The sequence below is a fragment of the Rhinolophus hipposideros genome (genome assembly GCF_964194185.1).
Source record: "Rhinolophus hipposideros genome assembly, chromosome: 10".
NCBI classification, from domain to species: Eukaryota; Metazoa; Chordata; class Mammalia; order Chiroptera; family Rhinolophidae; genus Rhinolophus; species Rhinolophus hipposideros.
Genome location: NC_138056.1, coordinates 6,302,550 through 6,327,750, shown reverse-complemented (window position 1 = coordinate 6,327,750; position 25,201 = coordinate 6,302,550). Strand labels below are relative to the sequence as shown.

The window sequence follows — 25,201 nt, the reverse complement described above, 5'->3', positions numbered from 1 at the left end:
TCTGGGTTTCCATAAACAAGGCTGCAGTCTGCGCCAGTGTCAACTAGGGCCAAAACCCTCTGCACATTAGAAGGGGACCAATGTATGGACAGTTCCACCTGGGGCCTCCGGTCCCTGCTCGTCCCCTCTGACCGGGTACCTTGGGCGCCCCCGAATCAAGCTGAAAGGAGTCGGCCTCAAGTGGCTACATGAAGTCCTGGAGGGACACGGGTCGCACTTTCCTGGACTTCCCCTTTGGGCTTCGCTAGAATTGCTGTTCAGGAGGCAACTGTTTCCAAAGTTCCAACAAGAGTGTGTTCGGTTGTCGGTCTATTTTTTCCTGATCAACCCCCGCTGCCAGGAGATCACGCCACATCTGTGCGCGTGTTACTTTCTGAGGCCTGCAAGCTCGCCCCCTTACATTTGATTTGGGCTTCCAGGCCTTGACTTCTCGGACTTCATGTTTTAACTTCCCTTGCCGCCGGCTTTCAACATCCCCCAGGGTGGCCATGGCAGTTGTAACTTCATGGATCCGTCGCCCCACATAGGGTGTAAGAATGGCAACCAAGGATCCAAAAGCACTTGCAGGGGCAGTATCTAAAACCAGATCTCTCATGCTGGCTGTAAAAAGCTCATCATCTGGCCCCCGCATATTAGGGTTGAACATAGCATGTCTCATACCCATTTCACGGATGATTTGAGCAAGTTCAGCATACGATTGCCATTGACTCACAGTGTCTGGCAGCTCACCAGCCTCTCCCCAGACTGTGCGTACCGCCATGGTGAGCCACTCCATTAGAGTGTGGTTGCCCTTGTCTTGGTCCAAGCTATAGCAATTCTGCAACCGCTGTCGCAAGGAAGGATGCCCCGTCACGGAGGCTAGCTTTGCCATCTCGCCTGGGGAGCAGAGAATGCTGTCTGCCCCCTCATCCCATAAACGCAGCAGCCATGCCGAGACTGGCTCTCCAGGGCGCTGTCGGCATCGCCTCCCGAGCTCCCACAACTCAATGGGAGTGTAAGGGGTGTAGGTTGTGAACTCAGTCACTGCTGGGTTGCTGGCAGCAACGCTCCCAGGGCCCAAAGGTTTCTCCTGCTTCACCTTTTGCTGCACGATGGGCTGGGCATGGGGGTGGGGAGCTACATCGCTTCCATTCGCTTTGGCCGTCTCTGTCTCAGAGTCGCCACCATGGAACATCTCCTCTAACTGGCAGACCCGAGCTTCCAGCTTCACTTTTCCCACTGGGGCTGCCGATTCCGTCCCTGAGCTGCTTCAGTAAGCTCTTCTTCCATGTTACGACGCCACACAGTGAGGAACATCCAGCCCACCGGCCTGCTGCTCTTTAGGCCTTCTCTGGTAACTGCTCAGTTAAAACCTGCAGGGCCCTTTCTATGCTGGCGGGAGAGCCATCCACGTCTTCCCACCCCTCCATGGGGGTCCAACTCCTGAGAACAGTGGCTACGGGGTACCACACATTGTGTGGAGGCCACAGGTCCTCCCCAGAGTCAGACATCATTCTTACCTGGCCGGAATCCTGCTTGCCGCACCAGGTGTCCGAGTGGGTGGTGGCCCCGGTGTAAGATGTCCACAACTCTAGGAGCCTATGGCAGCAGTAGACCACCAAAAAGCAGGTGACACCTGACATGGCCAAGAGGATGATATGCCATCCAGAAGTTTGAGAGAACCACCAATTGACTAAGGGGTCATGTTTCTCCCAGGCAGATAGCATTTCCTGTTCCCCGTGCTGGTTGAGACTCTGCTCGCTGTGCCATGTGTAACGCAGGGTCTCTGGTCCCGCTCTCGGCGGGTGGACACAGAATATGGTGAGGCCGAAAAGGAACACCAATGGAGCCATAGATAGGGGAGTCATACCGCTATATTTTCGATGGCAGCTGGTGGAGACACAAAAGCAAACGTCTGCCAGTACCCCAGCGAGGGGTCTTCCTGAACCCCCGTCTCGCTGGTGGGCGGGCAAGACATAGGAAGTAGGATCAACACGATCTGTAATCCAAAATCCGCTTGGTAACCGCACTTGCTGGCCGCAATCCGCAATTGCTAGCGTAGCCACAGCAGTTATTATCAGTGGTTAATGGCTAACTGGTTACAGCTGTCGGCCATCTACTACCAGAGCCAGCACCTTTCCACTTGAGGTCAAGAGCCTGGAAACTGCTGTCTGGGATTCCATCCCTACACCATGGCAACCAGATTCAGATTCCCTAACAAAGCCTCCCTTCAAGATGAACTAGGGCACGCCAAGCGCAGACTTGAGGAGGGAGACAAAGAAGAGAAGACACGCCTCCCTTTCCCGGGCTGCGCACAGAATGTTTGGGACATCTGAGTGCCGTATAGGACAGCGCCTGCGCACCAAGGCACCGCGCAAAAGAGTGACGCACGTGCGTCAGGGGCCTTGGCCAAGCAGGCGGTGTCCAGAAAACTGGCATCCGAGTCTGGTACGGAGACGCGGTTTCCGTGCGCAGACCAGGGGACGTCAGGTTTCCTACGCCTCTTTCGCCGCCTGCGCGAGACAACCGCGCAGCCGCCGTAGGGCACAGCGACCGCCAGGGGCAGGCGCGCGAGCGCGCGTATTGCAGTTTTGCGCAGGCGCCCTCGAACGCGCGTGTGCGCGCGGCGTCCGAGAACCTGGAAAAGGAAGCCGAGGGGAAGGGGTGGGGTTAAACCCTGGTCTCGCGCGTGCGCGCGCTGCACAAACCATTTGGCGGGTTTTCCCCGGCTGCTCTGTGCTGTCCCGGCGTTTGAGACGCTCAGCGGTTGCTTTTAGAAAGTAGGACGTTCTCCCCAAGAGAGCGACTTCTCAAGATTTCTATTCCCCTTCCATCGGGGGTTTGGGGGCTTCCCCCACAATTTTTTTTAAAAAGTGTTTCCGTGACTGCCGGCTTGGGGCCTTCTGACCTCCTGAGGTCTTGGGCTATTTGGTCACCTTTCATCTCGCTCCCCCACAGCGCGACAGTATCAGAGGGACTTCGTCCTGCTCATCGATCCCCACGCCCGTGGGTTTTTTGGACTGAGGTCGGAGCTGGGTCGGCCTGCCCCCCACCCCCCTCCGAGTGACCATGGCCTTGACCTCACAGCAGCTGGTGGAGGAGTTGCAGATCTTCGGCCTTGAGTGTGAGGAGGATCTGACTGAGAAATGTGAGTCCCTCGCCCCCTCCCCGGACCTCAGCCTTGCTCTGCGCTTCCACGCTTCCCCTGCCCCGAGTCAGACTTCTCAGGGGGTGTGAGATGAAGCATTAAACGGCGTTTTGAGATGTGGGACGTGGGGACTTTGAAATGCTCAAAGTACTGCTTGGACCCCAACTCAAAAATAAGAATATACTGAAGTACGAGTTTAAATCCACACAGTTTCCGAAAGGGGGAATTGGGACGTGCCGGTTCTGATGAGGCCCCGGTGGTGTCTCCGAGTTTGGAACTTGTTGAAGCCTCTATAACAAAGCTAGGGGTGGGGGGGGGTATGGAAGTGGAGCGATTCGTTCCTGGCTCCTCCCTTTTCAGCCGACACCTTAAACTTCTGCTGACCCAGCACTTCTCATCACAGCGGTTGGTGATCTGTGCAAATACAATCCCCTGAGGTGGGTTCCTAAAATGGAATTGTAGCTTTGGAAAGCGCTTTAGGGAGCTTGTCAGCTGCTTACAGATGGAGAAACAAGACAAAAAAGGAGAGTTGATAGCCTCAGCTGGTCTGTGAGCCCGGGTCTCCTTTCCCGAAATCCAGAGCTCCACCATATTGGTCCATTGTGGGACAACGTAAGGACTTGTTTGAAGCAAAATCTGGGGACGTGTAGAGTTCTCAGTTTTAGAAATGGATTGAATGTGCGGCCGCCTTAGTCATAGATCAACACTGTGAACTTTTTAAATATTAACATGTTAATTCCATGTTAAGTAGCGTGTTAATGTCTCATGAGAGACCAGAGTACTCCCAAGTTCTTATGCCCAACGCATTCTCTTCCCAAAAGGAGACTTTGAGAAACCCAATCAGTCAGGAATGTATTTGGTGAGCTTGAAGTCAAAACAAGAGAAATTAGTTGTGGGAACCAAATTCGTTAAGGTCTTAGCCCCAGGTGCCTGTTGCTGCCGTCTCTCACTTAGGGTTATATTGGCAGTGACATTGGAATTCTAGTCTTTGAATTCATAATCATTACCCTCAATGGGACTTTCATATTGCCTGACAGTCATACCATATTTCCCTGGTCTGTTCACTCTGCGTCTTCTAGATGACTCTTTTTCACCTCCTTTAACATCTTTCTGTCCCACGGTCAGCTGATGAACTTAACTTCGTTTCACTGAAAAAAATAGAAGCAATTAGAAAACGTCTGTAAGCGATCACCATTACTTCTTCCTACCTACCTGCGTCTGCTCAAGACCTTGTCTGTCTTCGTATTACTATGAATAAATTCTCTATAGTCCCAGCAAAAGCCACACCCTCCTAAATCCCATTCCTTCTCACCTTCTTAAGGATAGCACACCTGTAATACTCCCTCATATATTTTGTGTTTTTCTCTCTATAAGATTTTTTTTCCTAATAGTGTAGAAATGTGGTTCTTATTTCTGTCTTTAAAATATTCTGTTGACCCACTTCCCACTCCAGTTCTTTCTTTCCAGATTATAGCAGATCTCAAAAGGGTTGTCTATACTTGTGGTCGTTAGTTTTTTTCCTTCTTAAACCCACATCCATCAGCTTCCGTCCTCATCTTGAATTATCAACAGCATTTGACACTGTTCATCATGTCTTCTTTAAAACACCTTTTTCTCTGAGCTTCTCAGACACTACTGGTTGTTCTCCTACCTGACTTGTCACCACTTCTCAGGCTTTGCAGATTCATCCCCCAACTTTCCTAAGCCTCAAGATATCCTCACTTCCGCTGCGCTGCCTGTTCCCGCCTTGGGCTCCATGGTTGCTGGCCTCTGTGCCTGCCCTCTTCTCCAGCCGCTGCTGCATGCCGCCCTGGGCTCCGCGGGGTGTGTGTGTGTGTGTGTGTGTGTGTGTGTGTGTGTGTGTGTGATCTGCGCCACAGCACAGCCTCCTGCTGCCTCACGGGCCCTATGGCTGTGGTGTGCTGCACAGGCACTCAGCACACCAAAGGGGACAAAGCTTTTGTGGAATTCCTGAGTGATGAAATTAAGAAGCAAAAGAACATAAGCTGTCTGGAGATTGGGAGTTGAAAGTGGGAATGGGACAGAAGCCAAATTCTTGCGAAGTGTTGCTGGAGAAATGATCAATGTCACTTTCAACATTAAGAGTAGCACCCCACCAACATTTGATGGGGAGAAGGAGCCCTCCCAAGGTCAGCATGGTGACGAACAGGAGCCTGAATTGACATCCCCTTGCAATTTCATAGTTGAAGTTATAAACAATGGAGGCAAGAAGGCTCTTGTGCTGGACTGTCACTATCCAGAAGATGAAGTTGGACAAGAAGAGGAGGACGAGATTGACATTTGCTGCATCAGGGAAGTGAGCTTTCAGTCCACTGGCCAGTCTGAATGGAAGGACACCAGTGTGTAACCAGTTGCACACTCAACACGGATTCCTTGGACTGGGCCTTATGTGACCACCTAGTGAATTTCCTTGTAGACCGAGGAGTTGACAGTACTTTTACAATGAGCTGGTGGAGCTCAGCACAGCCCTGGAGCGCCAGGAGTACATTACTTTTCTCGAAGGTCTCAAAAGGTTTTGTCAGGAGCCAGTAGAACAGATAAGATGCTGAACACCTTGCTTTGGCCAGTGAACAAAACCTCTGAAGCTAGACATGTGCTTTGAAATGGTTTTTATCCTAATATCATGGGAAATTATTAAATTTAAATTATTTCTGTTGTCCTCTTATTCACTATTCATTTTCTTCTCTACAAATCTATTATTTTTAGATTTTTGTGTAACATAATGATGGACAATAAAACTGGCTTATCTTCTCTAATTTAAAAAAAAAAAAAGATACTCTCGGCCCGGCCCGATGGCTCAGGCAGTTAGAGCTCCATGCTCCTAACTCTGAAGGCTGCCAGTTCGATTCCCACATGGGCCAGTGGGCTCTCAACCACAAGGCTGCCAGTTCGGTTCCTCAAGTCCCCCAAGGAATGGTGGGCTCCACCCCCTGCAACTAAGATTGAACACGGCACCTTGAGCTGAGCTGCCTCCCGGGTGGCTCAGTCGGTTGGAGGCGGGCTCTCAACCACAAGGTTGCCAGTTCAATTCCTCGAGTCCTGCAAGGGATGGTGGGCTGCGCCCCCTGCAACTAGCAATGGCAACTGGACCTGGAGCTGAGCTGCGCCCTCCACAGCTAAGACTGAAAGGACAACAACTTGACTTGGAATAAAGTCCTGGAAGTGCACACTGTTCCCCAATAAAGTCCTGTTTCCCTTCCCCAATAAAATCTTTAAGGAAAAAAAAAAGATACTCTCATCTCACTTCCTTGGTGATCTCACCTGGTCTCTTGGCTTAACATTCATTTGGGTGAATCCCAGATTTATAGCTCAGCGCAGACCCCTTGCCTGCAGGCTGACCTGGCCAACGGCCTACTTGACGTCTCCAGTTGGATGTCCAGTGGGCATCTCTAACTCTACACATGGAGAACTAAGTTCCTCGTATCTGCTCCCTCTCCTCAGAGTAGTTCTGCCGTCTTTCCCGCCTCAGCTAATAGTGACTCCACTCGTCCAGGTGCTCAGGCTAAAAACAGCATCATCTCTTCAGATGAGTCTGACCACTTCTCGTCCTCCTGATCCTGCCTTTGCCTCCTCCAGTCAATGGAAGTCAGATCATGTTCGGTTCTGTTCAAACCTAGCGATTTCCCAGCTTGCTCAGAGTACTACGCAGGGTAGTTACAATGGCCAACAATTTGCACCCCTTTTACCCATTCACTTTGTTTGTGTCCTCCCTCACTGTAGTCCAGCCACAGTGGCCTTGCTGATCGTGTGCCGACCTTAGGATTTTTGCCTGAAAGCTCTTCCCCTAAACACTGTGTGAGTCGCCATTTCCTTCAGGTCTTGACTTACGGTCTTCTCAATGAGGACTTCCCTAGTCATTGTATTTTAAGTTGCCAACCCCTCCCCCAACTCCCTGATCTCTCTCTTGGCTTTCTTTTTCTACACAACACATTTAACTGTCTACATCACTACATACCTTACTTATTTTCTGTCTCCCCCCAATAGTAAGCTTCGTGAGGACCAGGATTCTTCTCTGTTGTGCTCACTGTTGTATTCTCATGCCTAGAACAGTGCCTGGCACTAGTAGGTGCTGAATAAATATGGATTGAATAAAGAGGATTATTTTCTCTTTTCAAGGTGAAAGCTGCAAGAAATAAACGAAGTTCTTACTTGTCCAATTTTCCCTCCACAGTGGCAGAGCTGTGTGTTCTGTATAGACAGAATGAGGAGCAGATGTTGAGCGAGCTCATTGCCTTTTGCACCAGCACAAAGAAAGACTGTGTTACGGCAGAGACCTTGAACTCTTTTGAACATGAGGTGAGAGCACAGTGTAAGCGACCTCATCGTGTAATTCTCCATTTTGGCTCTGCAGGGAAGGTGGTATGATACATTGAGAAGAGTGTGGGCTTTGGAATCAGAACTGGCGTCCAGTCCCAATGTGAGCTTGGACAAACTACTTAATGTCTCTGAACCTGTTTCCTCTTCTGTCAGTGGTTCTGGTAATCATTTTTTTTTAGGGTTGTTGTAAGAATTAAATGAAAATGTATGTAAATCACCTAACACTGCCCGGCAGGTGGTAGGTCAGCAAAGATAATTGGTGTTATGAGAACGGTTATGCGTCGTAGAGAAACAGTCACAGAATAAGTCTTTTTTTTCTTTCACAAAACAAGACTTTATTTTTAGTCTACCATGTGTATCTTCTTAATTCTTACTTTGAGGAATTTTATATCTTTGATTATATTTCAAATGCCCGTTAGTACCTCATGGCTGTGGAAAACATCTCTAATACTTGACTGGAATAATCGTTGTCTTTCATTCCCCAGTTTCTGAGCAAAAGATTGTCCAGAGCCCGGCACCAAGCTTCCAAAGACAGTGGGCACGCGGGAGCCAGAGACATTGTTTCCATACAGGAGCTGTATCCTTTTCTGCTGAAGGTCTTTGCCCCAAGCCACATATTCTATTTTATAATTTGTCTAAAATTGCATGTGTAATTTTTTAAAAATATTCATTAGGAGCTTCTTTTTTTAAAAAATTTCATTGGGGAATACTGGGGAACAGTGTGTTTCTCCAGGGCCCATCCACTCCAAGTAGTTGTTCCTTCAATCTACTTGTGGAGGGCACAGCTCAGCTCCAAGTCCAGTCCCCGTTTTCAGTCTTTAGTTGCTGGGGGCGCAGCCCACCATCCCATACAGGAATTGAACCGGCAACCTTGTTGGGAGCTCGCACTAACCAAATGAGCCATCCGGTTGCTCCTCCGGCAGCTCAGCAGCAACTTGTTGTCTTCAGTCTAGTTGCGGAGAGCACAGCTCACTGGCCCATATGGGAATCGAACCTGCAACCCTGTTGTTCAGAGCTGGCTCTCTAACCGGCCGCCCCTGCACATGTGACTTAAAAACAAATCATACAAAGTACCTAATTTTCAGATTTCTTATTTAATCAACCCTTGCCTTAGGTTTTGGGTAGAAGTCTATTCCTGTTTTCCTTAAGCAGTGTTTCTAGAATAGAAGTGGAGGAGGAAGAAGAGACCCTTTTGAATTCCTATTCCACACCCTCCAAGGTGAGTGCACAGTGTTTGGAAATTGCGTTCTACAAGTAGCATTTTTTTTCTTATTCTAAAAATGTCAGAACATTTGAAGTTCTGAGGGAGAAAATTAACCACTCATATAGTTTCCATATATTTCCTACCATATTTCCACTTAAGGCATCTTCCTTCCTGATCGTATGTATACATGTGTTTATATAATGGCAGGCCTTATGAACATTGAGTAATCCTGCTTTTTTCAGTTAGCATATCATAAAATTTTTATAAATACAATTCCTCCATAACTGCTCTTTTTATTTTGTATTTTTAAAGATTTTATTGGGGAAGGAGAACAGGACTTTATTGGGGAACAGTGTGTATTTCCAGCACTTTATTGGGGAACAGTGTTTTGCAGGACTCATCAGATCCATCCAAGTCAAGTTGTTGTCCTTTCAGTCTTAATTGTGGAGGGTGCAGCTCAGCTCCAGGTCCAGTTGCTGTTGTTGGTTGCATGGGGCAGAGCCCACCAACCCTTGCGGGAGTTGAGGAGTTGAACTGGCAACCTTGTGGTTGAGAGCCCGCGCGCCAACCAACTGAGCCATCTGGCCACCCGGGAGCTCAGCAGCAGCTCATTGACTTCATTCTAGTTGCAGAGGGTGCAGCTCGCTGGCCCATGTGGGAATCGAACCAGCAGCCCCATTTCCCAGAGCTCATGCTCTAACCAACTGAGCCACCTGTTTGCCCCCATAACTACCCTTTTTAATGGTTGCGTAGTTTTGTATCAAGCAGAGGTACTATAATTGACTAAGCCAATTCTAGTGCTGTATCCCAGTGCAGGATAATAAAGAAACATTGCTTTCAAAGCCTGATTAGAAGACCTGCGTGATCTTGGGTGAGTTCTTTTATCTCTCTGAGCTGCAGTTTTCTTACCTATAAAATTAGGATTCGTTAATTCACTTACTGAGCAGCTACTATGTGCCAGGGGCTGTACTGGACACTAGGCAGACAGTGAATGAAAAAGGCATGGTTGACTCTGGGTGGTGAACACACAATGGGATTTATAGATGACGTAATACAGAATTGTACACCTGAAATCTATGTAATTTCACTAACAATTGTCACCCCAATAAATTAAAAAAAAAAAAAAGGCATGGATGGGCTCTGCCCTCCAGAAGCTCACGGCCAGGGAATAATAATCTATCTCAGAGGGTTTGAAGATAAAATGAGTATGTAAAGCGCCAAGCCCAAAGTAATGTATTCACTAATAATAGTTACTCCGTATACAAAATAAATTTGTGGAGATCCATAAACATGGAGTAAGCCTTAATTTTTCAAAGTAGATTACATTGTAAGAAAAACTAAGTAGTTTAAGTGCACCTATGGAAAACGAAAAAGCTAGAAATGTGCCCTGGGCAGTTGCTAACACAAAACCAGGTGCATGTAAAGGAAATAATGACATTTTCCTTAGCTTACTAAAGTTGATTATAAAATCAGCACTTGATTTTCCCCCCTAAAGATGGTCTTCTCCTAGAGTCCACAGCTTGGCAAAGGCACCTCCATTCTTTCATTTTCTCAGGTCAGGAAACTTGGAGACTTCTTGAGTCTTCCTTTCCTCTCAAACACCACATCCAACTTATCCGCCAGTCCCTTTGGCCCTCCTTCCAGGATCTGGGCCCCTCTCAGCACCTCCATAGCCCATTGTCTCCTACTTGAGTGGGACAGCCTGACTGGTCCCCTGGCCTCTGTCTGTCCACCTCTAACCAGTTCACACAGTAGCCAGAGTGCTCCTTTCAAATGACAGTCAGGCCAGGTTTTTCTTGCTCACAGTTCTCTACTAGTTCTCCAACTTCCCCAGAAACATTCAAAGACTGAGTGTGTGGGGTTCTAGCTGAGCTGGCCCATGGCCCCTCCGTCCTCTTTCCACACTCCTCAGTCTGGTCTCCTTGCTGTTCTTCAGACACACCAAACGTGTCCACTTCAGATGCCCCGTTGTCAGAGGGAACAAACTTGCCTAAAGCAGCAATACCCTCTTTTTTCTCTCCTTTCTTTTCTTTTCTTGCTTTACTTTTCTCCATAGAACTTACTAGCATGAGACATGTTATATATTTACTCTTTATTTTAGTCTGTCTCCTTCCTTTAGAATGGAAGCTCCTTGAGGGCAGACATTTGGCTTTATTCACTACTGTTTTCCCAGTGCCTGGCACATGAATAGTTGTTGGACAGACCTTCTGAAAGAGGGCTGTTGGTTGGCTCTCTAGGAAGAATCAAACAGAATTGCAGTCATGCTGGGGCCTCCACTGTGTTGATCTGATGGACAGCTTCCCAGCTCCAGAACTTATCTGCTTGGTCAGTACATCCAGAATTGAACATGTTCTTGGGAAGTGACTCGTGGTAAGCAGCTCTCAGTACACTGATGCACGCTGCACATTTTCTATTGAAGGATAGATCCTTCCAGTGACAACAATACCACATTGAGGACACTCCATTCCTGCTACAAACTGACCTCAAAGGCCCAGTTATGAATCAGAATTTGTGACCATGGAATCAAGCTAAATGACTCGGACTGAAATGAGCAAACAATTTGAAATAGGTATCCGAAGCTCAGAGGAGATACAGTATGGGTCTGGGCTGGAGATACATAAAATGCTTAGAACAGTACTCGTCGCGTGGAAACTGCCTGATCAGTTAGACCAAGCACCAGTGGCAGTATGACAAAAGTCATTGTTGGCTTTTACACACAAACAGGGCCAGCGTGAAGTTGCCTGACCCTTGTCAGGTCTTGGGGGCAGGTATACCTGTTACAGAGGTGAAAATGTCAGTGGTCTTGCTTGTCACCGTTAAATATTTGACTAGTGCAATTCACAGCTATTCTTTTGCCGCCATGCTCACCATAAATCTTCTAGTTATAATCTGGCTTCCATATGTCCTGCCTGACGGGAGAATGTGTTATCCTGAGGGTCTGAAGGGCCCATGCCGTCAGCATTCTATTTGTAGTAAATTAATGAACTGCATCCTTAGCTCTCGTTTGGGTTCTGTGTGGCGTGAGAATTTGCTTACCCCAGGAAATGAGAACAGGGCATGCTCTGTATTTCTCCTTACAAGGGAAGAAACCGGCGTGTAATGTCAATAGTGAGTATCATGAACTTGGTTGGAACAAGCGCCCCCCTGAGGAGTGGAATGGCAGAGGTGTGTTGACACAGTCAGGTGTCACGATGAGGTGTGAGCCTGCGGCGTCCCGGAGTGCCCATCCTGGGAGGCAGACTCTTTCTTGAAATAATCCCTGCACACATTGGCTGTAGAACTCTAGAGCCCACTGTGTATTAGAAGTGTCTTTCAGGAAAGTAGTTGGAGAAAATTTATCAAAACCATAAAATCTTTTCTATCCTTGACCCAATAATTCTCGCTAGTAACAATCTCTCCTACTATGAGAAAAGCTATGTGTGTGAAGGTATGCGTCTCAGCATAATTTATAATCACCCCAAATTACAAGTAACCCATACATCCAGCCATAGAAAAGTCATTATGTAAATTATTATGCATCAGTTCAATTCCATCAACCCAGCTACTAAAAAGGATGATTGTGACAATGTGAGAAAACACTCGTAATTAATGTAGAGCAAAAAAACCCAGTATACATAGTACTTAAAGGTTTATATTTAAACTAAGATTGTAACTATTAGAATTTGTTGTTTTTTTTTAAAAATTTTATTGGAGAAGGAGAAAAGGACTTCATTGGGGAACAGTGTGTACTTCCAGGACTTTTTCTTTCCAAGTCAAGTTGCTGCCCTTCCAATCCCAGTTCAGCTTCAAGTTGTTGTCCTTTCAGTCCTAGTTGTGGAGGCGCAGCTCAGCTCCAGGTCCAGTTGCCGTTGCCAGTTGCAGGGGGCGCAGCCCACCATCCCTTGCGGGAGTCGAACCGGCAACCTTGTAGTTGAGAGGATGCACTCCAACCAACTGAGCCATCCGGGAGGCAGCTCAGCTCAAGGTGCCGTGTTCAATCTTAGTTGCAGGGGGCACAGCCCACCATCCCTTGCAGGATTAGAGGAATTGAACTGGCAACCTTGTGGTTGAGAGCCCACTGGCCCATGTGGCAATCAAACCGGCAGCCTTTGGAGTTAGGAGCACAGATTTCTAACCACCTGAGCCACTGGGCCAGCCCAGAATTTGTATTTTTAATAGGAAAAATTTTAAATTTCTAGAAAGGAATATTGAAAAGCGATTATTGTATAGGGTAGTAGCATAAGGGTTTTTTTTTTTTACATCTAATTCCCATGCGAGCTCCTTAATGGTGGTTTTGAATCTGTTCTCATGTGAGTCCTGCCGTCTTCTCCAGTAGGCAGCTTTGGTGGCATGACCCAGATACACAGCCAGGAGGAGCCCAAGGGCAGAGAAAGCCTCCCCAGACCACTGGCCTCCTGATTGCAGTCTTAGCTCTGTCAGTTATCCTAGACTTCGGGGAGCAATAGGTCTCTGGAGTGCGGGTTTCATCCTCCATTGTGGGCATATCTTTGGATTCTTGTTGATGAGCAAAAACCAAAAACAAGTGACCACCCAGGAGGTGTTTGCTAATACTCTCCAAGTAGGAGCTCCACCATGTTACCTGCTTAGAGTCGTTTCCTTCTCTAATTTTGAAAACGTGTGGTGGACTTTGCCAGAATAAGTGGTAACATGGTCCCATCCCTTCTCAGCATAATGCGTCCATGCAGGTCAAAACCATATGCTTTGTAAAACTCACAGCTGTTCAAAAGCAAAGAGAAGTGGGGAAAGAGCGTGAACACATGAATGATTCGACAGGACACATTGCCTGCTTAGCAGTCCTTTTTGGGGAATGTTGGCACTTTTCATAATTGCCTTCAAAATGGGGACAGTATTCTGATGAAGGCTGTGTTACAGCTGCTGAAGATTTATTTCTGGGTGGGATTAAGCTCGGCAGATGGGGCCTGAAGACCCAATCTTATCTCATGCCTTTTATTTGAACACCATTCTCCTTTTCTTCCTAAGAAACTTCACGCTTAATTAGTAACTTGGGCCGTGAGTGACTGGGATTTTGTTTTCCATTTTGTTTCTAGGGTTCTCAGAAGCGCGATACCACCACCCCAGAAACCCCTCTAACAAAAAGGAAGGTGTCTACTCGCAGCCCCCATCAGCTCCTCTCGCCATCGAGTTTCTCTCCAAGGTATGATCAGAATTAATGCAGCTGCCAAAAGGCAGGCCTACCCGCCCCTTTCTCTGGTTATCTGATGGAGGCTAACTCTACAGAGTGACTTATTAAATGTGGGTGGACGGATACCTCCGCCGTGAACCGGCTGCAAAGCCGGTTGCTCTCTGCCCTCCCTGCTCTCTTCCTGTGTGGAAAATTACTGCTTCTTACAGTAATTAAGGAAACTCACTTTCCACCCACTTTTCTGGGGCTCCTTTCCTAGATCAGGAACTGATATGCTGAGAACAACCTGTCTATTCAGAGTCTGAGAGTCTACAAGTCCTGCCAGTGGAGACAAGTAGGCTTCTACCTGCTTCTCTTCGTGTGTTGTTGCGTTTCTTTTGTTTTTTAAGCTAACGTTTTTTTTTGTTTTTGTTTTAAGAAAAGCATGAATCTTTGTCCATAATGTTGCATAATCTATTTATTGTTCCATCTCAGGTTACAACTAGTTTCCGAGAGTTTTCTTATCACTGTGAATCTACACTGACTTAATTGGTATTTTATCCCTGCTGCCACTTCTGCACATAAATTCACAATGATCATGTGATCTTTTGAATTCTGTGAATGACGTGTCTCATAAGAGAATTCCACAGGCGAGGGCTGTGCTGAGTGGCAGCAAGGCTTTTAGGTGCTGCCACATCAGAATGGGGATGAGGCTGAGGAACGTCCTGTTAACCATTTAGGGACCTTAACCAGCGGTGCCACCCCCTCTCCTTTGGATTACTTCTGGACTAAGAGGAGCTCTAGCCCTGTTCAGCTCTGTCACTGTTGAAAAGAGGTGATAGCAGTCATTCAGGATGAGCGGTCTCTGGATGCTGAAAGACCGTGTCACTTCAGTATGGTCTGCCTCTGCCTTCGGAGTTCTCAAACTGTTTTTGGAAGCGAACTTTCTAGACTTACAAGAGCATCTTTGAACCTGGTGTACAGAGATGGCTGTCAGAGGTGCGCCAGCACTACTACAGCAGTTATCGTCTCTAAACAAGCAGTCCTGTGAATGTAGACCTGTTTACAGCTGACCTTGTGTGAGCGTCTTGCTGTGTTCCAGTGCTGGCTGCCATAGATGGTCCGCGGAGCCTGGCAGAGAGCGGCTCGGAGAAGTCAGCGATACGCTGCCTTGTCATCTTTAAATGCACGCTAATAAAGCTGACCTCAGAAACTGGTTTTGTAATTTATGAAAGTAACTTCTAAATTATTCAGGTAGAGGCATCACTGGAGATAGAGGTAGTTAAGTGAGCTCATTTTCTGTAGCCTGTGTGTGGAAAGAAGGAATGATGGCCCCACTTCTAATGGCCCCCACCTAAAATGCTCCTGCAGAGTTTCAGTGCATTAAACAAAGACTATTGTAAAAAGACCTCTCTGTAGTTAAGTTCACAACCGGACGATTAGAAGACCTCACTGTCTCACTGGCATCTAAACAGAGAGCAGCATCCGAATGTTCTTGGAGGTGTAATTTCCCAGTGGGGAGTGGAAACGTGAGAACGTGTCAGTTGAGCCTTGGAGAATGGGATTGTTTGTTCACCAGCTGACCGGGTTCATTGCGTCTCTACTTCTGAGGACACTGGGGAAGGTTGATTCATTTCACTTAACTTCATTTTGTTGTTGTTTCTACCTTAAACTATATTGTGAGGTATTACATATATGCACTTTTGGCCTATCCACAGTTCCAGGCTCTGAGGATCTAATAAATGCTAAATCTTCACAAGAAAGAAAAGAAAATGGCACTTGAAGCTTGCTTTTTAATCAATTCCGAGTTTGAGTTTTGTTTTGCTCTGTTTAGTTTTAAGCCAGGAGAACAACCTTTTAAAATCTGTCTCTGTCTCTAAACTTCTCTAAACACATTTGGTATTGCTCAGCCTGGTATTCTTCAGCCCCTCATTCCTGAAATTCCTTAAAGGTCGTGGTATGTCCAACCCCATTACGCTGATTAGATTTATAAAATGCGAAGCCAGCTTGACATCTCTCCAATCCCCACTTCCAAAAGGTAACCTCATTTTGTTCCCCTCTCTCTCTTATGTCTGAACACAGTAATGTTCATCTGTTTTGTTTCCAATCAGTGCTACTCCCTCTCAGAAATACAACTTGAGAAGTAACCGAGGAGAAGTGGTTACCTCTTTTGGCTCAGCCCAGGGAGTGTCTTGGTCCGGAAGGGGAGGAGCCGGCATCATCAACCTGAAGGTCGTGGGGTATCCAGAGTCACTAACCGGGAGCTACAAATCGATGTTTCAGAAGCTCCCAGATATTCGAGAAGGTGATCGTTTTTCCCTTTGAAATTCTGGAGAATATAAAGCCACCTGGAAAGGTGTAGAGTAAGTAGCAAAACTTCAGCTAGGCTGTAGAACAAATTCCAAGGTTGCCTTTGAATTTATAAGTTGGTAGATGTCCTCTGGGTGTCCCTATTAGTGGAGGGATGTGAGGTGACACCCTCAATAAGTCTCTCAAGGTACTTGTCTTCTCTAAAGAAAAAGCGAAACATAACCATTTCCCAGTAACAACCATTTGGACCGTGTAAAGGAAGCCGATTAAACTATTAAAGGAAACAGAGATATTTATGGCTTCTTCCTTGGGGAGAGTGGAAGACTGTCCAGGTTGGCCTTGACTTCTCATAACCCTCACTGACAACCTGAGTGAAAGGAAGGCTGGGGTAGGGATCCATGCTGACGCTCTGATTGTGTCACGTAATCCCCTGTGGCTAGGGAAGGCCAGGTTCAGTAGCCAAGTATCAGGAAATTGGCAAGGGCTTTAGAAAGTATAAATTGGCCAGATGTCTTAAGCACCCTTCCTGCTTCTGTAAAATGACTGGCTTTAATATTTGACAATGTGCTGTATTTTCTCTTCTTGGCAAGTGAAATGTCTTAAACACAATACTTTTTCTCCTCTGGGATTTCAGTTCTGACCTGTAAGATAGAAGAACTTGGCAATGAACTCAAGGAACATTACAAGATTGAGGCTTTTACTCCTGTTCTGGTTCCAGCACAAGTAAGAGTTGTTCTAATAGTCTTTCCTAATTGTTACTGTATTTTTAAATCGGTGGTAAAAATGCATCCTCTTGCTTCTTTTTTCACTTCTTGGCTACATTCTATTGAAAACATCTACCCTGGCTGGAGTTGGTAAAAATTGGTCCTTTTGAAGAAAGGCTTATAAGAGCTGTCTGGTTTTGTGACCAGAGACAGTCATTTTCTTTTCTTTCTTCTTTCCTTCTTTCCTTCTTTCCTTCTTTCCTTCTTTCCTTCTTTCCTTCCTTCCTTCCTTCCTTCCTTCTTTCCTTCCTTCCTTCCTTCCTTCCTTCCTTCCTTCCTTCCTTCCTTCCTTCTTTCCTTCCTTCCTTTTGAAATTTTCTGAGAGTTTGAGTCAAATAGAGGAAACTCTTGGAAACAAGATCTCAACAGACTGAGAAAAATGCTTTGGAGAACGACAGACAGTTTGCAGTTTTTTTAATACATGTGGATTTAAGGAGGGAACTGAGGAAGATTACATGAGGGTGGAAGAAAGCAAGGCGGGGATTGGTTTACATGATAGTTAACAAGGTTATGCACTCTCTTGAGGGTGGTTACACTTCTGAGGGGTCCCGAAAAGAGGTATTTCAAAGGTGTGTTAACCTACCATGTTTCCCCGAAAATAAGACCTAGCCAGACCATCAGCTCTAATGCATCTTTTGGAGCAAAAATTAATATAAGTCCAGTCTTATATAAGACCCAGTATATTACATTATATTATTTTATACCCAGTCTTATAGTAAAATAAGACCGGATCTTATATTAATTTTTGCTCCAAAAGATACATTAGAGCTGATGGTCTGGCTAGGTCTTATTTTTCGGGGAGACACTATATGTGTATACATGAACATATATATATATATGAACAGTGGGCAGGGCTGGCTTAAGGCAGAGAAAAACCTTTTACTGAAGAAGTTATATGACTACCCACCATGACTTACCTGCCCAGTTAGGAATTTATGATCATCCTGTGAGGTTACTTTGGGTTAGGATTTATTACAGTGCCCTGTTTTTGTCCCCAAAGATATTGAAAAATAGGAAAGTAATGTATTGAACACTCATATTTGCACAGGTCAAAATAAGCACTGCTAATAGTTTGCTTCATTTGTTATTTTTTTCCGTAAGAAATAAAATATTGCAGAAAGAGTAAATTCTCTTAACCCAGCCCTGAGTTCTGTTACCGTCCCCATCCTCAAGAGTGGCCATTGAGTTTAGGATATATTCTTCCATCTTGTTAAAGATAGTGTTTTACACGTGGATATGAATTCATAAACAATGCAGTGGACTATTTTGTATGTATTTTAACTTACATAAGTGGTAGCATGTTATTTTAGTCTGCTCAGGCTACCAGAGACAGAAATTCATTTTCTCATAGTTCTGGAGGCTGGAAGTCCAGAAAAATGGACTAGTTGATTCAGGTTTTTTAAAAATTTATTTATTTATTTATTTATTTATTTATTTATTTATTTTCAGCTACAGTTGACATTCAATGTTATTTTGTATTAGTTTCAGATGTACAGTATGGTGGTTAGACATTTATATAATTTATGCTTTGATTCCCCCCGATTAGTCTAGTACCCACTTGACAGCATACATAGCTATCGCAATATTATTGACTATATTCTCTACGTTGTACTTTTCATCCCTGTGACTATTTTGTAACTACCAATTTGTATTTCTTAATCCGTTCACTGTTTTCACCCGGCCCCCCAACCTTCCTCCCCTTTGGCAACCATCAGTTTGTTCTCTGTATCTAGGAGCCTGTTTCTGTTTCATTTTTTCATTTATTTTGTTGTTTAGATTCCACATATAAGTGATATCATATGATATTTGTCTTTCTCAGCCTTGCTTATTTCACTTAGCATAATACCCTCTAGGTCCAATCATGCTGTCGCAAATGGTAAGATTTCATTCTTTTTGATGACTGAGGACAGCTGTTTTCTCTGTGCTTGGGTTTGAGTCTTGCACATGAGCAAAGATTGAAGGCCTTAAGCGTTCAACTTTCGGGATGTGAGGACAACAACAAGGAGAGAGTTCCAGAAATGGAGACTCACAATCTCCCCCTGCTGAGTCTGTTATAGACCAACTGCTGTCAATAGCATCTTACACTGTGATTTAATCTGGCGTATGTTCCAATGCTTTCTCTCTAGGACATTTTTTTAATCTAAGGGGAGATATGTTCTAGAACACCCTTTAAGGAACCTCGGTCCTATATTTGCATTCAGAGAAGAATGACCAGTTGGGGAAGATATGCAAAACCATGTCATATAAGGAAGCTGGGGAAGAACTGGGAGGAAGGAGTGGGGTGAGGGGCAGGGAAATATAATCTTGTGGGAAAAGATTAGACTTCCTTAGTATGCCTCCAGTAATGAGAATAGGACAGAGGAAGCCACAGGAAGAGAAATTTCAGCTCGATTTAACGAAGCACTCCCTGTTAAGAGGCAGTATGATATGTGGTTAAGAATATGGCTCTAGAGCCAAACTTCTGAGCTTCAGACCCAGGCTTCATCCACTGTTTGACCTTTACTAAATATCTAATGTCTCTGGTGCTCATTTTTCTCATCTGTAAAATAGGTACAGCAGTAGTATCCACCTCAGTTGTGAGCATTAAATGAGTTAATACATGTAAGCCTTTAGAACAGTGTATTTATTAGATTGGTGCAAAAGTAATTGCGGTTTAAAAGGTTGAAAATAATCGCAAAAACCGCAATTAATAGTAAGCTCAATAAATGTGAGATATTATTAACAGTTATAGCCATTCAGAGATGCAGTGGGCTGCTTGGGGGGGGTGCAAATCCCCCATCACTAGAGATGCTTAAGCTTAAGGCAGCCACTTAGAGGGGCTCAGGCATTGAGTGGGCAGAGTAGATGCCCTTTAAGTTTCCTAACACCCCCGAGAGTCAGTGATGGTGCTTGTGCCTCGGGGTCAAAATGATGCCCCACCAAAATAATGTTCACCCCGTTGACTTCAGATTTAGAGCCTCTGTCCCAAAGATTGTATCGTTCTTTTGTTGCCACCTTACTTCGGTAGGAGCCCGTCACCCTGCTGGGCCAGATTGGCTGTGATAGCAACGGGAAGCTGAACAGCAAGTCAGTCATTCTGGAGGGAGACCGGGAACATTCGTCTGGCGCTCAAGTTCCGGTGGATTTATCGGAGCTCAAAGAATATTCTCTGTTTCCTGGACAGGTGAGATGGGGTGGGGCCATGCTCCTTACTCTGTAGTGTGTGGTGGGCTGTGTGGCTCTAGGAATAAGCATTTTGTCACTGGCCAGCTGCTCCTTGCTTTTGACCTCTAGTGCCACGAGACGTGGCTGGAGCACAGGCCCAAGAGCAGACACCAGAGTGGGGATTCCGATTTTCCTTTGTATGCTTTGTCCTTAGCTCTAGAATCTGACTGCCCAGGTTTGAATCCCAGCTCTAACCTCATGAGGTGTGTGATTTCTTAACCTTTAAGTAGTGTTACTTAACGTCTAAGCTGGAGTGTCCTAACCTGTAAAATGGGAATAATAATGTTTGGCTCAGAGGATTGGAGTAAAAGTGAGGTCATCCCTGTAAAGCATAATTACTATTACTAATACAACGCCCTTATTTTGTTTTCTAAAAAAATACCCACAAGTTCACAATTATAAAATGAGAGTAGCTGGGCAGGACTTTTAACTATCAGAATAATTCATTCCTGACCTCTCACGTATCTGCCCTGTTTGGCTTCTTGTATTTCAGGTGGTAGTCATGGAAGGAATCAACACCACTGGTAGAAAACTCGTTGCCACTAAACTCTATGAGGTACCCAGCAGTCCCCCGCCCTCCCTCCTGGTTTGCTGCAGGCACAGGATGTGCAGTCTGTCTGTCCCTTTTAAGAGCCTGTTTATTTGCTTCTCAATTCTCAGCTCTAGACTGGGAACCTACCTCTGGGCCAGAGGTCGGCAAACTGTTCCTTAAAGGGCCAGACAGTAAATAAGGCAGTAACCTTCCACAGATTTTCGTAGAATGCAAGGAAAACTGGCAGGTACCCTGCTCGCCCCTCCTTGCCTAGGATACGGACACTTGGTTCCCACTATTTGCTGAGTGTTTTATGAGTTTTGCTGTGATCTCCCGTTTTCTGGATTTCTTTGCCACTCTGAGCAATATAGAAAGATGGCAGGTACCACCAGCTGTGTGAGGTTTTAGCTGCAAGGAGCAAGACACCTACAAACATGCCCCTATTCGGGCCCCCCCTTTCCTTACCAACAGCGAAGCCTGGGAGAAGACCTCAGTTTAGCTTTTCTCCTGTTTTTAGGGTGTGCCACTTCCATTTTATCAGCCCACCGAAGAGGATGGAGGTAAGTTCTGGTTCAAACGTTGTTTTGCCAGTGAGGGTGGTGGGGAGGGGTCCAGGAGTGCAGTTCCTCGGGCCCCGAGAAAGCCAGAAGCTGTGAGAGCACCGTGAAGGCGCGGAGGGCAGCAGCGAGGGGGTGGGTTCGCAGGCCCCCTGTGTAAGGCCGGGGTGTGGGCCTACTGAGCTTTGTCAGTATTACCACCTGGGTCTGAGAACACGAGGCATGTTGTTCAAATCTAATGTTTAACAGATATTTGAAGGTCGCTTTGAAAAAGGAAAACTAGCGGGCATTTAAAAAAGCATTTCTTTAAATGCGGTGTGGTATCCTGGATTGGGTCGTGGGTGAGAAAAGGGACATTAGTGGAAAAACTAGTGACATCCAAATAATGTCTGTAATAGTTAACAGTCATATGTCAACCTTAGTTCCTTCGTTTTGACAAGTGTGCCGTAGTCAGGAGAGATGTCGACATTTGGGGACACTTTGCAACTTCTCTGCATTTCTGCCGTTGTTCCAAAAGAAAGTGTTTGTTAAAAAATTAGATGAATTTCTAAGAAAGTCTAGGGTTATTTGGCAACTCATCTAGATGGGAAAAAACAAAGACATTTTAACACCCTTGGCTTAAAAATATTTTGAAGCAGTTTTGTAAGGAAAGCAGAAGTGAGATGCCCAAGCCGAGCACCCTAGGCACAGTAACGGTGTATGAGGTCATTCTTGGAGACGACCTAGAATCCGGAATGAAATTTAGGAATTTATGATACTGTGCGTTCTATCAGAAAATATGTGCTCGTGGCAGTAAGAGCAGCGCGGGGGTATGACAGCACCTGCGAAGAATGCAAAGGAGCTGATGGGGCTAGATGCCCGAGCGTGCGCCGCAGGCCAGGGGAGCCTCCGCGAGCGGCTGAGTGTGCTGTGAACGGGTATTTTGCGCCGGCATATTAAGCGAGCCCCTCATGGAGGCAGAACAAGACATGGGCCCTGTCCTGGCACTTGCTAGTTATTCCGATTGCATCTCTTACAGGTTCCTGATCGGGAACCTAGTTTAATTTTGTCCTCTGCCCTGCATGAAACTCACTCTTCCCCTTGGAGTCTATCTCAGTGCATGATATCGCCACTCTGGTGGATGAATAATGACCCCCCCCCCATCCTTAATCCCTGGAACCCGGGAATATGTTACTTTATATGACAAAAGGGACTTTGTAGGTGTGATTAAATCAGTAGTGTTGAGATGGGGGGTTATCCTGGATTGTGGGGGGCAGTGTGATCACAGGGTCCTTAGAAAAGGGAGGGCAGAAGGGTCAGTTTCAGGGAGATTAGAAATGTTAGGCTGCTGGCTTTGAGGTTGGAGGCAGGGCCGTGAACCAAGGAATGCAGGCGGCCCCTGGAAGCTAGAAAAGACCAGGAAACTGAGTCTTCCCGCAGGCCCCCAGAAGGAACATAGCCCTGCCAGCACCTTGATTTTAGGACTTCTAACCTCTACAGCTGGTAAGTAGTAACTGTGCATTGATGTAAGCCGCTGAGGTTGTGGTGATTGTTACAGCTGCCACAGGAAACAAATACAATTACATGTGAAGAAGTCAGGGATTTTTGCATTTGGCTGTCGTAAGCTACAGAAACTGGTTCAGACTGTCTTAAGGAAAAGATTTGTTCGGGGAGACCCAGGTAACTCACAGACTGGACAGGTGGCTAGAAATGCAGGCTTAGCACCAGGATAAGGACTTAGCAACTCCAAAGGTCCAGGTACGAATTCCAGGTCCAGGTGTCTCACCTGGTCACCTCTGCTGGAATAGGTCAGCTTCAACCTTTTTGCTATCTTTGCACAGTACACATCAAGATTCCAGAACCCGGGAGGAGAGTGTGAATGGCTGAAACTGGGTCACATGCCTGCCTCTTAGCTAGGGGAGGACACCTCATTTACAGCCCCCGAGACTGTTTTACAGAGGAGAGGGCTGGTTCTCCAAAAAGAAAGCAGATGATGTGAGGAAAACAACAGTGCATGACAGGCAGCCAACACAAAAAGGCCCTGCGCCCCATCGCAGTAGGGTCCTGTTTCAGACCCTGCGCCCCATCACAGCAGGGTCCTGTTTCAGACCCTGCGCCCCATCGCAATAGGGTCCCGTTCCAGGCCCTGCACCCCATCGCAGTAGGGTCCCGTTCCAGGCCCTGCACCCCATCGCAGTAGGGTCCCGTTCCAGGCCCTGCACCCCAACACAGTAGGGTCCCGTTCCAGGCCCTGCACCCCATCGCAGTAGGGTCCCGTTCCAGGCCCTGCACCCCATCGCAGTAGGGTCCCGTTCCAGGCCCTGCACCCCATCGCAGTAGGGTCCCGTTCCAGGCCCTGCACCCCATCGCAGTAGGGTCCCGTTCCAGGCCCTGCACCCCAACACAGTAGGGTCCCGTTCCAGGCCCTGCACCCCAACACAGTAGGGTCCCGTTCCAGGCCCTGCACCCCATCACAGTAGGGTCCCGTTCCAGGCCCTGCACCCCATCACAGTAGGGTCCCATTCCAGGCCCTGCACCCCATCACAGTAGGGTCCCGTTCTAGGCCCTGCACTCCAACACAGTAGGGTCCTGTTTCAGACCCTGCGCCCCATCACAGCAGGGTCCTGTTTCAGACCCTGCGCCCCATCGCAATAGGGTCCCGTTCCAGGCCGTGCACCCCAACACAGTAGGGTCCCATTCCAGGCCCTGCACTCCAACACAGTAGGGTCCCGTTCCAGGCCCTGCACCCCATCGCAGTAGGGTCCCGTTCCAGGCCCTGCACCCCATCGCAGTAGGGTCCCGTTCCAGGCCCTGCACCCCATCGCAGTAGGGTCCCGTTCCAGGCCCTGCACCCCATCGCAGTAGGGTCCCGTTCCAGGCCCTGCACCCCATCGCAGTAGGGTCCCGTTCCAGGCCCTGCACCCCAACACAGTAGGGTCCCGTTCCAGGCCCTGCACCCCATCGCAGTAGGGTCCCGTTCCAGGCCCTGCACCCCATCGCAGTAGGGTCCCGTTCCAGGCCCTGCACCCCATCGCAGTAGGGTCCCGTTCCAGGCCCTGCACCCCAACACAGTAGGGTCCCGTTCCAGGCCCTGCACCCCAACACAGTAGGGTCCCGTTCCAGGCCCTGCACCCCATCACAGTAGGGTCCCATTCCAGGCCCTGCACCCCATCACAGTAGGGTCCCGTTCTAGGCCCTGCACTCCAACACAGTAGGGTCCTGTTTCAGACCCTGCGCCCCATCACAGCAGGGTCCTGTTTCAGACCCTGCACCCCATCGCAGTAGGGTCCTGTTTCAGACCCTGTGCCCCATCGCAGTAGGGTCCCGTTCCAGGCTCTGCACCCCATCGCAGTAGGGTCCCGTTCCAGGCCCTGCACCCCATCGCAGTAGGGTCCCGTTCCAGGCCCTGCACCCCATTGCAGTAGGGTCCCGTTCCAGGCCCTACACCCCATCGCAGTAGGGTCCCGTTCCAGGCCCTGCACCCCATCGCAGTAGGGTCCCGTTCCAGGCCCTGCACCCCAGCCTGTATTCTGGTCTCCCCTGTATTCCACATTGTCCAGCCACACTGGACCACCAGATACTCCCTCATACCGAGCTCACTGAAATCACAGTGTGCTCTAGGACCCTGCTTGCCCTTTTTCAGGGAACGTCTACGTAGAGTAAGCAAAGTGAAATAAGCCAGCCACAGAAAGAGAATTGCTGTACGGGTCCACTCACAGAGACAGACAGTAGAATGGTGGGGGGTGCGGTCGGGGAGGGGGTGTGGGGAGCTAGTGTTTATTGGGGACAGTTTCAGTTTTACAAGATGAAGAGTTCCGGAGGTAGATGGTGGCAATTGCACAACAATATGAATTTATTGAATACCATTGAAATGTTAATATGGTTAAGATTAAATTTTATGTTATGTATTTTGCCACAATAGAAAAATTGGAGGGACAGCACCGTAGGCCGATGGCGTCACTTTGACCCATTCTTTCCTGACTGCCACTTTCGTCACTGCTAGTAACATACCTATCGCCTGTCCCAGTGATTGGCACACCTGCCTGTCTGCTCTGGCTAATGGA

The 25,201-nt window shown here is 47.2% G+C and overlaps 1 protein-coding gene and 1 pseudogene across 3 annotated transcripts in view; both read left to right on the top strand.

Annotated features, from left to right (window-relative positions):
• The first annotated feature begins 2,348 nt into the window (after positions 1–2,348).
• POLA2 (DNA polymerase alpha 2, accessory subunit) overlaps positions 2,349–25,201 on the top strand; it is a 30,747-nt gene continuing 7,894 nt past the window's right edge. Inside the window, exons 1-11 of one of the 2 annotated variants that reach the window (XM_081065116.1) lie at positions 2,349–2,427; positions 2,938–3,127; positions 7,320–7,444; positions 7,951–8,042; positions 8,627–8,684; positions 13,718–13,824; positions 15,903–16,096; positions 16,736–16,824; positions 19,873–20,028; positions 20,563–20,625; positions 21,119–21,161. In XM_081065116.1, the coding sequence (XP_080921242.1) occupies positions 3,049–3,127; positions 7,320–7,444; positions 7,951–8,042; positions 8,627–8,684; positions 13,718–13,824; positions 15,903–16,096; positions 16,736–16,824; positions 19,873–20,028; positions 20,563–20,625; positions 21,119–21,161 (1,006 nt within the window). In that variant the 5' untranslated portion in view covers positions 2,349–2,427; positions 2,938–3,048. Of the gene's footprint in view, positions 2,428–2,937; positions 3,128–3,427; positions 3,565–7,319; positions 7,445–7,950; positions 8,043–8,626; positions 8,685–13,717; positions 13,825–15,902; positions 16,097–16,735; positions 16,825–19,872; positions 20,029–20,562; positions 20,626–21,118; positions 21,162–25,201 lie in introns of those variants that run through there. The other variant, XM_081065117.1, reaches the window with a different exon arrangement.
• On the top strand, positions 3,978–5,680 carry LOC308504137 (complement component 1 Q subcomponent-binding protein, mitochondrial-like; annotated as a pseudogene). Its single transcript has 2 exons — positions 3,978–3,986; positions 5,008–5,680. The product of its transcript is annotated as a complement component 1 Q subcomponent-binding protein, mitochondrial-like (transcript).